This window comes from Lates calcarifer, linkage group LG19 (genome assembly GCF_001640805.2).
Source record: "Lates calcarifer isolate ASB-BC8 linkage group LG19, TLL_Latcal_v3, whole genome shotgun sequence".
In the NCBI taxonomy this organism is placed as follows: Eukaryota; Metazoa; Chordata; class Actinopteri; family Centropomidae; genus Lates; species Lates calcarifer.
In genome coordinates, this window is record NC_066851.1 from 18,121,046 (window position 1) to 18,137,739 (window position 16,694).

At 38.5% G+C, this 16,694-nt stretch overlaps 1 protein-coding gene across 2 annotated transcripts in view; it reads left to right on the forward strand.

Moving 5' to 3' along the window:
- mta1 (metastasis associated 1) overlaps positions 1–13,282 on the forward strand; it is a 44,001-nt gene extending 30,719 nt beyond the window's left edge. The window contains exons 7-18 of one of the 2 annotated variants that reach the window (XM_018663427.2): positions 284–386; positions 1,257–1,356; positions 1,804–1,992; positions 4,082–4,156; positions 4,659–4,717; positions 5,059–5,195; positions 6,697–6,848; positions 7,674–7,863; positions 8,005–8,094; positions 8,689–8,844; positions 11,685–11,834; positions 12,627–13,282. In XM_018663427.2, coding sequence (XP_018518943.2) covers positions 284–386; positions 1,257–1,356; positions 1,804–1,992; positions 4,082–4,156; positions 4,659–4,717; positions 5,059–5,195; positions 6,697–6,848; positions 7,674–7,863; positions 8,005–8,094; positions 8,689–8,844; positions 11,685–11,794 — 1,361 coding nt within the window. In that variant the 3' untranslated portion in view covers positions 11,795–11,834; positions 12,627–13,282. The remainder of the gene's footprint in view (positions 1–283; positions 387–1,256; positions 1,357–1,803; positions 1,993–4,081; positions 4,157–4,658; positions 4,718–5,058; positions 5,196–6,696; positions 6,849–7,673; positions 7,864–8,004; positions 8,095–8,688; positions 8,845–11,684; positions 11,835–12,626) is intronic. The other variant, XM_018663426.2, reaches the window with a different exon arrangement.
- The last annotated feature ends 3,412 nt before the right edge of the window (positions 13,283–16,694 follow it).

A 16,694-nucleotide genomic window follows, 5' to 3' on the forward strand; every position in this document is an offset into this window, starting at 1 on the left:
CACCATGGGATGCTAAGCTCTCTAATTAAACCCATGTTAATGAAATTCTTTTACATGTGTTAGAAGCTCAGGCAGGTTGGCTGGTTGGTTGCAGGCAGACTGCACCTTTTCAACTCTGGATTTCATTAAGGCTTCACATGAGGGAGTTATTTTACAAAAGAAAAATCAGGAAGAAAATCAAATTTGATTGTGGATTTAACAAAATGTTCACAACTGGGAACCACATTTGGATGACTTAAGAAAATGAAATGATTGCATCTGTGGAACTTCTGGGTCCATGTAGGTGAGGAGGATGGCAGAGACTTGGAGAAACTAGAGGAGAAGGTCTGGGACCCCAACAGCTTACTGACGGAGAAACAGATCGACCAGTTCTTAGTAGTAGCTCGGTAAGTCAACACAGAAAACATACAAATATTAAAAAATAAAAAATATTTAATATTTAAAGGAACAGTTTGGCATTTTGGGAAATTTGCTTTTTTGCTTTCTTGACAAGAGTTAGTTCTTGAAGATTGATATGTCTCTCTGGTAAATATGAATTATATGAATTCAGACAGGAATGTACATATACCAACATATATTGCATGTATATATGAACACACTCTTGCCTACGTCTACTCAGATTTACATGAATCTAACGTAAACAGACACATGCACAAGAGAGGTAGGAAGCAAAATGTTAAATGCTAAAAACTCAAGCCAAGATGAACAGAATTACATTGAATAAAAAAAATTAAAAGAACGTGTATTGCTGAGCTTTAGGGGTGCTGGTGGGTGTCCAGAGCCAGGCTAGCTGTTTCACTTGTTTCCAGTCTTTATGCTAAGCAAAGCTAACCATGTCCTAGCTCTTGCTTCATATTTAATGGACAGTCACAGGAGTGGTATTGTGCTATTTGACTAATTCTCAGCACAAGAGCGAATATGTGTATTCACTAGTCAAACTTTCCCTAACATCTGGCAATTCTAGTATTTTTTGGAGAGCTTTTTTTCTAGAGCTGTTATTGCGTAGCAGTTTTGCCTTTGTGCTAACTGGCTGGAGGTGTATCATAGCAAAGCTACATTACTGAATATTTTATCAGGAAGCAGTGGATTTTGGACTTCAGCTGAATCGTCTTTCAATTCTTTTGTGAATAAATAGTTTAGAAAAAGACCAGATGGAACTATATCAAACACCAACGCCCAGTTGGTTCCCAAGTTTGTCTCCTCTCTCTTCATATATATTTTACCTTCATCTTTTGCATCATGTTTGTGTTTCATAGGTCAGTAGGTACATTTGCCAGAGCCCTGGACTGCAGTAGTTCTGTCCGGCAGCCCAGTCTTCACATGAGCGCTGCTGCAGCCTCCAGAGACATCACCTTGGTGAGATAAACACATATGCACACACATGAAAGCAGCCTTGGGTTAAATCAGCATCACTCCATAGGTGAAAAGTGTAGGAGAGAAGCAAGGCTGTTAATCAAAGAAAATGCCTGTTGTGCACATGTGAGTGTGTGTTTGTGTGTCTGTTTGTGATTGTTGAGGTCTGTGTCTGGTTATCCTTAACAAGCACTTGGCCCCAGAAGCCTGGTGTGGGTCTATTCTGCCCTAGATCTTATCCTCATATATAAAACATAGACGAGAGGCCTTCTAGCTAGCCACATGCACACACAAACACACACACACAAACATCGCCCAAAGCCTTGCACAAGGGGCTGCACACTGTGGACTGAACAAATAAAAGTGTGTCATCCCAAGAAGTCAGCAGAATATTGCAGAACTTCATCATATGATTAGTCCAGATTCACGTGTTTCTATTTTATGTTTTAGTTTCACGCCATGGACACCCTCCACACCACGGGCTATGACATGACTCGAGCCATCGCAGCGCTGGTGCCTCAGGGTGGGCCCGTCCTCTGCAGGGATGAAATGGAGGAGTGGAGTGCCTCCGAGGCCAACCTGTTCGAGGAGGCTCTAGAGAAATATGGCAAAGATTTCACCGATATCCAGCAGGATTTTGTGAGTAACAAAACCCGTAAAAAAAAAGAGCTTAGTTAGGCTTAGATGAGAGGATTGATACCACTCTCATTTCTGTCTGTTAGCCAAGGGACAGTTAGCTTAGCATAAAGAGTAGAGAGAAACACTGAAGCCTTCTGTTAAGTAGAAAAATACACCCATACGCGCTTTTATCTGGTAACTTTTAAAGAGTCCAGGGTTTCACATTGTGTCATTTTTACACTTTGGCTCTTCACAAATTAAACAAATGAGACACATTGTGTTAATTAGTGAGCTTTAAAGGTGCTACTATGCATATTTTCCTTCATGAAATCTCATTAATAATTTAAAAATCTCATATCCGAATTACCCATTAATTAGTTAGTTGCTTGATAAGATATGTTGAGGAAGATCTTTCATTACCGTTTTTTTTTTTCATCTTATATTTTGCCCATTTTTAACTACAACAGACATTTTAATTTAATCAGATGAAATGTTTTCTAAGTGTTTTACTATTTTAAGAGAATAGCAGAAGAGTGGTATCAATTTCAAGAAATTTGAATAAGCACATTTCCAACACGTCAAACTACTCCTTTAATTGTGGAGAGGTGTCACGACATATTTTATAGCTTATATCTCTGTGCGGTTTGGGTTTTTAAAAAAAAAAAAATTCAAAGATATTTCTGCTGAATTAAATAGTATAGCAAAGTTATACATGGAGAACATCCTGAGCACTTGGTATGCTGGTCATCAGCCACCCTGCTTGTATGTGGGATGCCTGAAATCTAATTTAGAGATGTGTACAGTAAGTATTCAGTGTGCACCCATAATTGCTGCTTGTGAGTGCAGAAACCACAGAATTAGAGCTGAACTTCTGCAGACATTTGGGCTTCATTTAGGCATTTAGCTGATGTAGCTTTTATACAACGTTTAAGCACAGTAGTAGTCTTGTAAGGTAATGCTGCAACCAGCTCGTACTTCAGAGTGGAAATGCTAAAGCTGAGAACAATGATCATTTATCCCCTAAAAGCATTCCAGAGGAATATTTATTTATTTATTTATTTATTTTAAAACTAGGCGTGAGTGTTAGTTAAAAACCAGGAGAAAGCTGCCTCTCTGCTGTAGCTCCTCGCCGTCCTCTGGTGTTTTCAGCTTGAGAAGAATGGTGCTGCCGTTTGTGTGGACCTTTTCTACTTCACACTGTGCTCGGCTCTCACTGTGTGCATCACTCCACCACCTGGTGGCTGGCTGCTGTCGGTGCCGCTCGCTCTTGTTTCCACCCAGGCCTTCTCTCAAACAACAGGACTACACCACCATTATGGGTGGGGCCACCACTTGACAGCTCATTTTCCTTTCAAACTTCTTAGAGGGAAGTTTACAGAGCAACTCCAGTAGGTTTTGTGGCCACTTGTGTTGTTTTTGTCGTATATACAAAGAATCTGTATTCATGCCTATAATTTCTAAAAACGTTTAAAACACCACCAGACTGGAACAATCTGTTACTTCTTTGCTTTTTTACCTCAAATGTTCTTGTTCTTGTTTTCGTCTCCAGTTTATAGGTAGGCTCTGTGCTGTTGACATAGTGTTATTTAGTCTGGTAGTACGAGTTTGTTTTACTTGTTAGTTCTGTGCAGATGATGCTTGTAACAGAGATGTAGTGTTGTGGTTTGGGATTGTGGGAGAGCCTTTATGTGTGTGTTTCTGATGTTATTATTATTATTTATTGACTTATCAGTTGTCTGTTTCCTTAAAATTGTTTTGAAATAACCATTCTCTTGGTACAAAGTGTATTTTTGTCACAGACGAGTAGTCAGTTTAATTCATTTATGCCCAATTCTGTAAAGTTCACACAAAGTTTAGTTACGAAACACACTTTTTGAAGGTTTTAGGGTGGTCACAGTGCTGTTGAAAACTTCCCAGCTGCCTTGAAAAATGTTACAGCTCTTTATTGTCAAGCGTGTGTAGCAAATATTTTGTGCTGTTTCAAATAATTTTTTTTGAACCAGCTGGTAGTCTGGAGATTGAAACCCGGTGACCTGTCAGTGATCTCTGCTGCCACCACTTTAACTGAAATAATAATAAATCATATTTTGTCCTCTCTCTGCTCCTATAGTTGCCCTGGAAGTCCCTGACGAGTATTATTGAGTATTACTACATGTGGAAGACCACAGACAGATATGTTCAGCAGGTAAAAACATCCAGTATACATCAGGGAATTAAATTAAAGTTTCCTAATGTCATTTAACACTGGCTGTATTTTTTTTCACGATAACATTACTTTCCAATATCTGTAACAAATTGATCTTTTTATGAAGGCTTGATCAGATTTACTGCACATCCTGAGTTAATAACCAAAATATTGTTGCTCTCCATTGATTTGTTTATACTTGATCTCCTTTTCTGTCAGATGATGAGCCCAAACATCAGCCTGTCCCTTTTTTTTTCTTTTGTTCTCCTTTTTCTACATTTGGGTCAGTGTTAGTTTGACTAAAGTACACATTTACATTCTCTTTTCAAAAACACTCTGTAATTTAAAATAAGAAATATCATGCTAAAAATCATCCCAAACGTATTTATTCTTATTGAAAATGGCAATATATCTGTCTTATTCCATGATCCTTTTTCAAATCAAGTAGTTTAATGACTTTTTTTTTCTCCTCCTGCCTCCTCTGCCTCTGTCTCTGCTCCAGAAACGATTAAAAGCAGCCGAGGCAGAAAGCAAGTTGAAGCAGGTCTACATCCCTAACTAGTGAGTATTTTGAAGCCAGTTTCTGTGTGGAATATTGGGTTTAATCATATTCATCAAAGGTCATTTGTGCAGCACTCTCTTCATACAACTACACTGAGATATGAAAAGTTTGGAGATGTTCTGACCTTCTTAGCATCATTTCAAAGCTGGAAATCTGCTGCTGTTGTCAGAGCACAGACCCTTCTTTCTCTCCATTAGTATTCATGTCAGCTCTCAGTACAGTATCAGTGTCTGTGGCAGTGGGCTGATGAATGTGATCTATTCTCTCAGTGACTGTACACTGAGCAGGCCTGTCTTATCTTTGTTGCTCTGACCCTGTCTCTGTTTCTGTGCCCCAACAGTAACAAGCCAAACCCTAACCAGCTGAGTAACAATGTAAAGCCAGCTCTGGTGAATGGAGCAGCGGGTGCAGGGGTCCCGGGACCTCCGGGCTCGGGACAGACCCCCGGCCTGGGCAGGGCCTGTGAAAGCTGCTACAGTAAGTCACTCTTGAAACAAGAAGTCATCTAGTATTGACCAGATTCAATAAAATATCATTCAGTCTTGCTCAATTGTACAGGATGAACTTGGAGTAATTGCTTTGACCTACAACAAAGCTGTTGTGTGTTTAATATGCTTTTGACTTAAGATGTCATACATTTAAATGCCTCTTTCAGAGTCATTTCATTGATCAGTTTATCAATTCTCAAGCCTCCTCTTCACCCTGAGGCCCAGTCTAAGATGCAAAGGTGTTCAGACAGCAAGAAAGCAAAGGCAATTCTGTGGCATCTTGTGGCCTAATTGTTAAGGCGTGTACCACATAAGTGCAGTGTCCACGGTTCAACTCCCAGCTAGAGCTGTCAACTGTTAAAGAAAGGCAAAGAAAACAGTGAATTTTTAACTTTGCCTTATTTGACCACTGAACCATTTGTGTTTATTTGCCCCCAACAGCCAGTGCACTGCATTAACTGTACAACCATTAGCTGTAAGCTGCTTAACAATGGACGCATTGACTATGCCTATGGGAATGTGTCTCTCTGTTATTTCCCTCCGGTCTGTCCCTTTTTCCTCTCATCTCTGTACTTGTATGAAGCAGATTCATAAAGCCCCAGGAAAGGCATGAATTTTCTGATCAAGCTGAAACATTTTCAACTTATTCAGACCTGCCTTAGCATCGATTTGCAACAACCTCAATGAATTCACTTCTAATTGTGTTGACTTAGTATGCAGTCATGCTGCCTCTGAAATTCACTCCATGTTCCTCATTCTAGGCTTATTTCATTGTTTGGCAATAGCTCAGTTTCCCATGTACACACTAAAACATAAGCCACTAAGCCATATGTATCCACTATGGAAGCCATTTTTGGAAACGTGTAGTATTTAGATGAGAAAATCTCTGGCTTAGTGTATATGAAAGGCTGAAACAGGGAATAATGTGGACGTACTCTACTACTGAATTATTAATGTGATAATCTGGTGCTGTTCAAGGTTTGTTTGCATCATTAAAAACAAGAATAAAACAGGCTTAGATCTTAAGTGCTATGTGTATTTGTGATTTAGTATACATCACAACAGTATCCTTTTGTACTGATTTTACTCTTGTGTCATTGTAAGATCTCAGCTAACAACAAACTTTAAAATCTGTGTTTTTATCAACACATCTCTGCAGAAAACCACTCACTAACTCACTAAGAGCTCAAGTCAACCCTGCTGTCTCTATGTGGCACACATTCGATATTTGATTTACAAAATGGAGAGGAGAGATAATAGCGTTACTTGCCCTCCAGCAAAGTATTGTTTGAGTTATTTTAGTGGTTGTAGTTAATTTGGTGATGAATGATTAAAGGTTGTGCTCTCGCTCGCACGCACATGAGAATGTCTTCATGGTTATATGTGGATTATGAATCACAATGTGCACGTGTGTGTGTGTGTGTGTGTGTGTGTGTGTGTGTGTGTGTGTGTGTGTGTGTGTGTGTGTGTGTGTGTGTGTGTGTGTGTAGCCAGCAGCTCCTACCAGTGGTACTCGTGGGGACCTCCCAACATGCAGTGTCGCCTGTGCGCCTCCTGCTGGACCTACTGGAAGAAGTATGGAGGGCTGAAGATGCCCACAAGACTGGATGGAGAAAGGCCTGGACCCAACCGCAACAACATGGTACACACTAACTATTATTTTCTTGACTGATCAGTTGATTATTTTGCCTGTGATAGTGCAAAATAATAAGGTGACTTCTTGAACTGCTTGAAAACCCAAAGATTTTCAGTTTACTATCATATATGACATTTAAGAAGCTGGAAGCAGCGGATATTTTGTATTTTTGCCATTAAAAGTAGCCAAAACAATTAATTTATCATCAAAGTAGTTGAAGGTAAATTTTCTGTTGATCCACATGCAAATTAAATGAAAAATCCTTTCAGTTCTAATGTACATAAAATTGGATATTTTATGTTACAGAAAAAAAAAAGTAAAGAAAAAAACTGCAAAAAATGACCATGATTCAGACACCTTAAACAGGGTAATCCAAATGTTTGTAATCTCTGCCTGAAATGTCTCTATAATCCCTGACTGTGACTCAAAACTATACTTTTCAAAGTAAGTGTATACTAATGTCCAAATACTTTAAACGTGTGTATTATGTCGATATATCAGGTTAGTTACCACATACACAGGATATTTGCCAACTTAATGAAGTGCACATATAGTTCCACAGTGAATTCAACTAAGTATAAATAGCTGTTAAATAACTTTGGTTGTCTGCATTAGCTGGGCCCATGTGTTAAATGGATGGTACATTTTGGGAAGCATCCATTTAGCCAGCCTTTATCAATACATCCAAGTGATTAAATCCAATTCAACGATTTGCTCCAAATGTTTTCTTTGCCATCAGTCAGGTGATAATTTGACCTGTCTGTAGTCCAAGTGTAAACTGTATGTTAATTTAATCTAACAGAGATATTGTTGTGCTGTTTGTACCTCCAGAGCCCCCACAGCCTGCCCCTGCGGCACAGCGGCAGCCCCAAGTTCGCAGTGAAGACACGACAGGCTTTTTACCTGCAGACCACTGGGCTGACACGGATGACCCGCCGCCTCTGCCAGGACATCATCAGGCCACGATATCTGGCCAGGCACCCCTACCTCCCTGTCAACACAGCAGCCATCAAGGCAGAATGTAAGGACCCTGTCACCCTCACTGTACATTCTGAAACAGCTTGAACACTGCAGCAATGACAGGTTTTCTTTTTCCTCTCAGCTCTACTGCATCACCCATTAAGCTTTTATTGAACTTTATTCTTGTGATGAATTTCTACAGGTGCCCTGCGGCTGCCAGATAGGCCGAAAAAGCCTTTGCCACTGAAACCTGTGGAACGTAAACCTCTGGAGTCTGTGGTTCGATATTTAGGTGAGAAGAACCTGGAACTTAGTTCAGTTGTTTTTTTTCCCGTCAGTCAGGTTTAACTGCTTTGCTTTTGGTTGCTTTTATATTATGACACTTTGTTCCTGAAATGGATACACATTACTTTGCAGAAAAGTATTATGTTTTCTCTTATAAAAGAAGTAAAGTTATAGTTAACCCACCATATTTTAGCAGCCTTTAGCATCCAGACATGTTTACAGTTGTTGAGAATCTTGTGTTCATGTTGAATCATTTATTACGTTAACACTGTCTCAGTGTCTGCTGCTTGCAAATCACCGATAAATTTGTAGGACTTTCTGCTGCTCATGCATGGTCACAAATATGGCGTTTGTTTTTATTCATAAAAATGTCAGCAACAAATCAGCATCAGAGGCAGTGATTTCATGTCATAAAACACTGCTTTCATGTGCAAATTTGCTGAAAATCTCACCTCGTTTCAGGTAAACAGTTGAAAATAATGTTGACTCTATTCTGTTTTTGAATTCCTCTATTGCTCTTTGTTGTCCTCTCTACTTAAAAACCTGTTTTCTGCCTCTCGTCTTCTCTCCCTCCATCCCTCCATGTCTCTTAACATTTCAGAAGCGCATCCCTGTCCAGCCAAGCCTGACCCGCCAGCTCGCGGAGGGTCCATCTCTACAGGCAGCCTGACGCCCATAAAATCCTCTCCCATCCTCAACAATGGCTCACCCACCATCCTGGGAAAACGCACCTATGAACAGCACAACGGACTGGATGGTGAGTAGACAGCAGCAGACGCTCAACACAGTCTCTGTGTGTGTGTTTGTGTCTGGATTTGTATCTTTGTGTCTGTGTTTGCTTTGTCATTGGACTCCTTATGTTAAAGGAGCACTCCCCCAATTTTACACACAAAGTTGAATAACATCCTTTGTGGCACTGGAGGAGGCTTTCCAGCGTAATCTCTGTCATGTCATCAGGGTTATGTTGGCTTGGGACAGAAAACCTGCATTAAAAACCAGATTATTGGAGATGCAGGAACCAGTATTTTGACCTATAATTTAACCCCCCAAAAGACCTCAAACATTATTGAAGGGAGATGCTAAATTGCTGGAGTACTGGTTTAAAACTACATCATTATTTGCATTATGATCGCAGAGCTTTTTGGCTGCTAGTATCTTGTAAATCATTGCAGATATTCACAAACATTAAACTTGATCAAATATGCACTGTAATTTAAAGTGAACATGATATAAGATGTAAAATGACAGTTTTCCTCTTCAAATCTGATGATCATGATCACCTAACCAAATTTACAAATTATTTGGTAGATTTAATGTGAGACTTTTAATGAGATGTGAGACTTTATGAAGGAAATAACTTGAATTAGCCCCAGTAGTGTCAGTTTATGTGCAAATGTGGCTCTGAAAGCAGATCCTTGTATGTACAACATTATTAGGATAGAGTAATGCTGCCATCGTTACCGTTTAAACTCATTTAGATGGCATTCTTTTAATTATTACAGCAAAATTTTAATTGTTTTAACTGTATTGACAAAAACTAAACTATGTCTTATGTTAAACATAAATGTTGAAGCTTTAATATCTCTGCTAGACAGTGGTAATTTTAATGTTTAGGAGAGTGTAAAGGTACATCTGAGCTCTGTGGCTGCAACGCACAGTTAAGATCCATTGCCGACGGGTTAAGAGTTTGTGTGGGGCTCTTATTTTTTTGGGTTATGTCCCACTTTCCTGCTCCCCTGTGAAACGAGACAGGGGAAGAGACAGACTGAGAGATCAAGAGAGTGAGAGTATGCCAGAGGAAGACAGAGAGAAGAGGGAGAGGGAGAGAGAGAGGGAGGGAGATTTCGAGAGGATCGCATCGGCCTTGCTGCTTTAGCTGGAGGCTATGGTCTATGTTGTCATGGTAACAGCGGAGAGGAGGAGGAGGAGGAGGAGGGCTTGGTAAGTGTATCCTGAGGGAGAGCATCTCCACTGGTCTGTGATCCCACCTCAGGCCCAGGCTGGGATAACACACCAGGAGGAGATTTGGGTTGGAAATGAGCCAGGCTCCAGGATTAGGGATTAGTTTTTTTATTTTTTTTATTTTAACACAAACTTATCAACTTAGTCTTTCATATTATGGTAATTTGACAGAGGGTGAAAACGTTGCTGCAAGCATATTTATTTTTCACAAACTGTTAATCATAACAATCTTGCATTATTTCCTTTGTTTTAGTTGGTAAGTCAGATGTTACATTGTTGTTTCACTAAGCTGCGCAGAGCTGCAACTAACGATTAGTTTCATCACTGTTAATCAGATTATTAAGTGTTTGGCCTATATAACGTCAGAAAACACAGAAAAAGGGCTGAAGGTGATGCTATCAAAAGTCTGAAACCCTGAACAAAACCCCAAAATATTAATTTTATATTCAATTTACCAGGCAGCTCTCGCCTTTGAGAGCCTGAAAAATAATTTTTTTTTGGCATTATTGCTTGAAAAATTACTTTAAGGAACACCAAAATAGTTGCAGATTTGTTTTATGTATAGAGTAATATGTATAAGAGTACATTCACAAGTATCAATGCCAGTCTCCTTTTATTTTCTTATTCATTTAGATTTTGATCAATCTTATTTATACTAATTCTGCTGGGCAAAGGCTGAAAGTTAAAGGAATCATTCCATATTTTGGGAAATATGTTCATTTGCTTTCTTTGTCAGTTACTTAAAGAATGATTCGCATATCTGTTAGCTTAGCTTAGCATAAATACTGGAAGCAGGGGGAAACAGCTAGCCTGGCTTTGTCCAGAGTTCAGAAATCCACTGACTAGTACCTCTATAGTTAATACAACGTTATCTTGTTTATTTAATCTGTTCAAAAACAGAAATATTAAAAACGCCAGTTTGTGGTTTTACAGTGAGTTTTTTGTTCTAATGATTCTACTTTTTAAATGTTGACCTTCACCTTTAAGTTGAAGATTTGGCCCTGGAACATTCAATCACTGTTATTTATGAATCTATCTTTGTAATTTGACATTTGTGTAGCAAAGCTCACAGTGGTTTACACAGCAGACCTCACTGAACTTTGAGAAATATTACTTAAATACATTACTAAAATTCTTGGTTTGAGTCAGATTGTCAACAATATGATAATGAATATTTATGAGAATTATTTGCTGAATATTTTATTCTTAACTGGTATTTGACAAATACAGGCTGCTGTTTGTTCCTGTAGAAAACAAGTGAAAGACAGAGCGTATTTACTGTTTGAGCTGTTGATAATGGACCATTGAGGGGAGTGTGGGAATTGGGTGAAGGTTACAAGACAAATTTTACATCAGTTGAATTTGTGCTTATTTCTATGAATCACATATTACTTTTTTTGTTTTTTTCAAATAACACAGCACCAGAGTGAATGTAAAAGAAGTGCAGATCCATAGATACTAATAAAGTATTTAATGTAGCCACTAGAGGGCAGAAGATTTTATCCTTAATATCTGGTAGTAGCAGTGGACTGAGTTTCTGTGTGTGTGTGTGTGTGTGTGTGTGTGTGTGTGTGTGTGTGTGTGTGTGTGTATGTGTGTATGTGTGTGTCTTGTGCTCTTCTTCCTCCTCTGTAGGCTCTAAGTCCAAAGCCCTGGCTCCACAGTGGGACATCATGGCCAAACGGATGAGCGAGGCGGCGCGACCCTCGGCCTCCCTGCAGGACGAGGTACATGAACTGGACTGAGTGCTCTGTGGGAACAACCTCTACTGCGAACCCCAGTGAGGTGAGACATTGACACTGCAGGGCTGTATGAAGACAATCTTTGTCAGGTTTATAAATCTGACAGCAGTTAGTAGTTAGTTTTTTTTTTCACTTTTTCTTTGTCATCATTTTATTTTACATAGGAAAATGTGCCTTTTTTATTTTTGATTGATTGATTATTATTTATTCACTGCTTGTTTTGATCAAGCAACCGTTAACAGTTAAAAACATTCAATTTACAATGATGTAAAACAGATATACAGTATATAATCACAATGGAAGAGCAGGAACCAGTGACCTTTTACACCACAAACAAACCAAACTAGAACTTCCTTGGAAGTCGACCTGTCCAGTTGTTTAGTTCTCACACTAGCCTAAAAATCCACAGACAAACAGAGCAGAGTTTCTTTTATAGCTACAACAATTAGTTAATTAATCAATTAGTGAATTGAAAGAAGATTAAACTGCAACTATTTTGATAATCAATTATTCATTTAAGGTCTTTTTGTCAAAAACACCCCAAGTTTGATGCTTTAAGATTTTCAGATGTGAGAATTTGCTTTTTGTTTTACATCATATTAAACTGAATATCTTTGAGTTTTGTGTTGGTCAAACAAAACAAGATATTTAATGATGTCTCAGGGACATATGATGGGTATTTTTCACAGTTTTTTTTATATTTACTTTATAGAAATTATGAAATACAGTAGATATCACGTGTAGAGTAGCTGTGAGTTGGATATTACACTGACAGAAATGAAAACCCTGAACAATGTTGTTTGATGAACTCTTCATAATCACATCTCCTTCACAGCAGAGGGGGATGAAATGGAAAAGGCGTTTTCCAATAATCCACAGTCGAGGGCAGCTGAGGGAGAATGAAGCTGAGCGGAGACGACAAAATTGGCCACCTTTCTTCAGTCAGTACGGGTCTGTCAGGCGGCTGAAGACCAATCGATAATCGATCAGTTTGGCTGTGGTCAATCAGAAGACTGACTGTACAGGACTGTGTTTATTACTTACATTTCTTGTCATTACTGTCATTGTAATTATTGTTATTGTTATTATAATTTTTTTTACCAACTATAACTCAGCTTATTGTTTGTCGATCAAACGATGGAACTTTTGAAGTTTCATAAAAAATGCTTGCAAAACCCTGTGGAAAAGGGTGGAAGGACTGTAACATAAGCCACTTGCATCTTCTATGTTTGTTTTGTTTTGGTTTTTTTTTTTTAACAAGTTAAATTCAACAAGGAGACGCACTTTTATTTCAGCGACACGAGTTAACTCCTTGTCTTCTGTTTCAATGAATTCGAATGCTTTACGGGAAATCTTCTGTTTTGTGAGCCGGCCCCGCTCTTCGGCCAGAGAGGTTTAACTTATTGAGAAAGACTTGCTGTTTTTTCTACCTTTTTCACAAGTAATGCATCTATGCTTCGATAATGTAATTAAAAAAGACAATTGATTTTCCCTCTTCTTTTGGTGTCTCTGCACAGAGGTCAGCGGTGTCAAAACTTGCACTCTGTGTTCTTTTTCTAGCTGGTGTTGACTCATTTTTCTGACTCACACGGGTTATGCAAACAGGGTATATGCAAAATGACTGAAGATCTTCATTCCTAATTATATATATATATATATATATTGTGCCTAAAAAATATCAGTATTAGAAAAGATTTAATGCACAAACAAACATACTTTATAAGGAAAGGAATGTACTTATCCAGTCATTTTGTGAATGTGTTTATTCTGTGTTCACCACTAGCTTTGTGTTTACTGCACAACTCTTCAGTTGCACGACTGATAACAAACATCAGTCACAATGGATCCATCAGTTTTTATGAGAAAATATACCAATATCCAACACATCTGCTGCTGACAGTTATTTTTGTTTTATCCATTTCAGTGCATTTAGATGTTGAGTTTAATAGTTTGTTCTTGATCTTAGAAACAGCAGTTATAAATGAAAAATCATGATAATATATAAAGCTTTTTTTAATGGTTACAAAGTGCTTTACGTGAGAAAGTCAAGATAAAACAATTTGGCACAATAAATTCAATACAGTAAGAGCATTAAAAGAAAGAATGAAATGATAAAGATAAAAAGGATGAAAGATACAAAAAAAAACAAAAAAACAAATCAGTAAAACAAAAAGTAAAACCAGTGGATTTTTAAGAATGAAATATGATTTGAAAGACATTACTGAAATTAAACAACAAAACAAAGTTTTCTAGACATTTTGCCCGTTTTGGCTGAGAGACGTGTCGGTGCATATCAGAGGTTAAAAACCCTGTAATCTACTGGCCCCAGTTTTAAGACCAGTGTCTTAGTTCAGAGCAGTGGTTGGAGTATTTTCATTACGCAACATGTCGGCTTTTGGGTGGGAGACAGCTGCTCTAACATCTGTGTGAGATGGACTTATAGTTCTTGAGGAGTTTTATCAGCTTAGTATCATTCCTGTGTCTTATAAAAGCAGAAAGTCCAGGCTTGAACTCCAGTTTGATCTTTGGGGTCATTGTGCTCTTCACCTCTGCCTGAAGTCATTTGTGCACTGGAGAAACTCAATATTTATCGTCTCTTCAAGTTCACCCCCCTACTTATCATAGAGGAATGGTCTGTTCCAGTCCACTCATCTGTGGGACGAGGTCAATGCTGATTGCCAGCGTGAGCGCCCGTCTTGTGTTTACGAGGCCTTGTGGAAAGTGGAGTCTGTATGGTATTTTAGTATCTGACATTAATGTCCAATTGAAATCATATCTGGTTTGTGATACAGCCTGAGCAAACAGATAACGTCATTACAGCGCTCTTAAAGTCACTGAGTGAACGTTCGTGTCTTGATGTGGACATTTCCCTTTAGAGTACCATTTGAAACTGGAAGGAATTGATGCAGTTATTAGAGTTTATTTCAGTTACATCCTGAGTTACATTATCATATGTCACCAGGTTTAATGATTTTACACAATATGCCCTTTACTGCTGCATACTGTATCAAAATGGGGAGAGCTGTTGTTACTGGAAATCCACCATCTACTGCACAGAAACCACTACAGCTCTGTGCTGTTATCAAACCTTTAGTATTGTAATTTACCTTATTTTGACAAAATCATGTACAGCTGATGATCCTTGGACAGTGAACAGTTTGTCTTAAACTTGAGTTAAATCCACCTCTAACTTCCTCCACAAAACAAACACAACCATGCTCGACACTGCTCAGAAAATATTGCCCTTCTCCCGACTCTTTGCCCCCTGGAGCAGTGTTTCCCAATTTCCCAAGTATGTGTACCGTAGGGGGTACTTCTCCAGTTGCCGGGGGTACATGGAAATATTGTGGGGTGGCTCAGTTATTATGAAAAATAGAGATTAAAAATCTTTAGTATGTTTGTCACAATAACCAACCTCATGTTAAAAAAAGGAAAAAATAAAAAGCTCTACAGCTAAGTAAAATCAGGCAAATAACAGTTAAGAATGAAACAGAAACCGAATAAATAAAATATACACAACAATAAAATGAGATAAAAAGGAGTGAAATAAAACCGGTAAGACGTTAGAACTTGAAAAATAAAACTTTAAATTGCTGGCAAGTCCTAACCTAAGTACTAGTTGTGGGCGATCACAGCAGCTACATCTTGTCATGTGACTGAACCACCTGACCTTACTTTACTGAAGGAGGTAGTTTAAGAGTAAATTACAGTGATGTCAAGAAGTGTATGACAATAACAATGGTGTATGGGTTTCAGCCTGTTACACACCCAACAAACACCACTCCTGACTCTTTCTAAAAACAAACACACAGAGAAAGAGACTTTACTATTGGTGTGTGAGAGGGTTCACACCTCTTCAAACTCCTAAAATATTCATTCCGCTGGAAGCCCAGAGTGAAAAAGCAAGGTAACTACAAAGATCTAACAGTGTGGGAAAACAACAGGACCAAGTCTTTGAAACTTTTAGAACAAAAGTCTGAACAGGAATGAGGAACAATGGATGTTCGGACATGATGCACATGTTTGTGTATTCTGAGTTTTCTGAGAATTACATGTATTTTAGCTGGAAACCCAGGTTCAGCTACCTGGAAAGTGTGGCACACTGGCTTCACAAACTGTGGGAATGAGAGTAGCAATTACCTCACCTTACAGGAAAATGTGTTTGAACTAAGATACGTGAAGTTGTGTTTCAGTTAATCTGAAGAGGTACGTACACAAGAGGTTACTGCTAAAATAGGCTAATCCCGTGTTAGCGGTACTATTTTGGCTGTTTCCACTCGCCATAACTGACATATCTTATTTACATGGGATACCTAACTAAATTACTAAGATGAGAGTTTATCATCATCAATATATTTTCATGACAGGAAACGCCTAGGGGGTGAAGTAAGTAAATGTATCTTTAGCCAAGGGTAGCTGTGGCTAACTCAAACTCCCTTTAACTGGATTTGTCTCTCGTGCGTTGACTCTGGTTTGGTTTTTAGCTTTGCAGTGAGTTAAATTGCCGTTTTTACACTTCGGGTTTTAAACAAATGATACAACTAAAGAACTAAAGATACAACGATTTCTAAAATCTAAACACAACTTTGCTGGTTTTGGACTGAACTAAGCTAACTTAGCCTTTTATTTTGAGCTAAAATAACTTAGCTAGCATCACATAATCATCAAAGGATAGATCGTTGTTTCTTCTCATCTAATTTTACTTGGCTGTAGGACATCAAACTTAATTACCAAGATGTTCGTTCATCATCTTTGACATATATCAATTACAGGGAACAACTAGGAAGGAAGTAGGTAAACTTTAGCCAAGGCTAGCTGTGGCTATCTCACCAGCTAGCCTTTATTTGGCTTACTTTACTCTTGTTTTAACTTGGTTTTTAGCTAATGTTTCCCGTAATTGCAA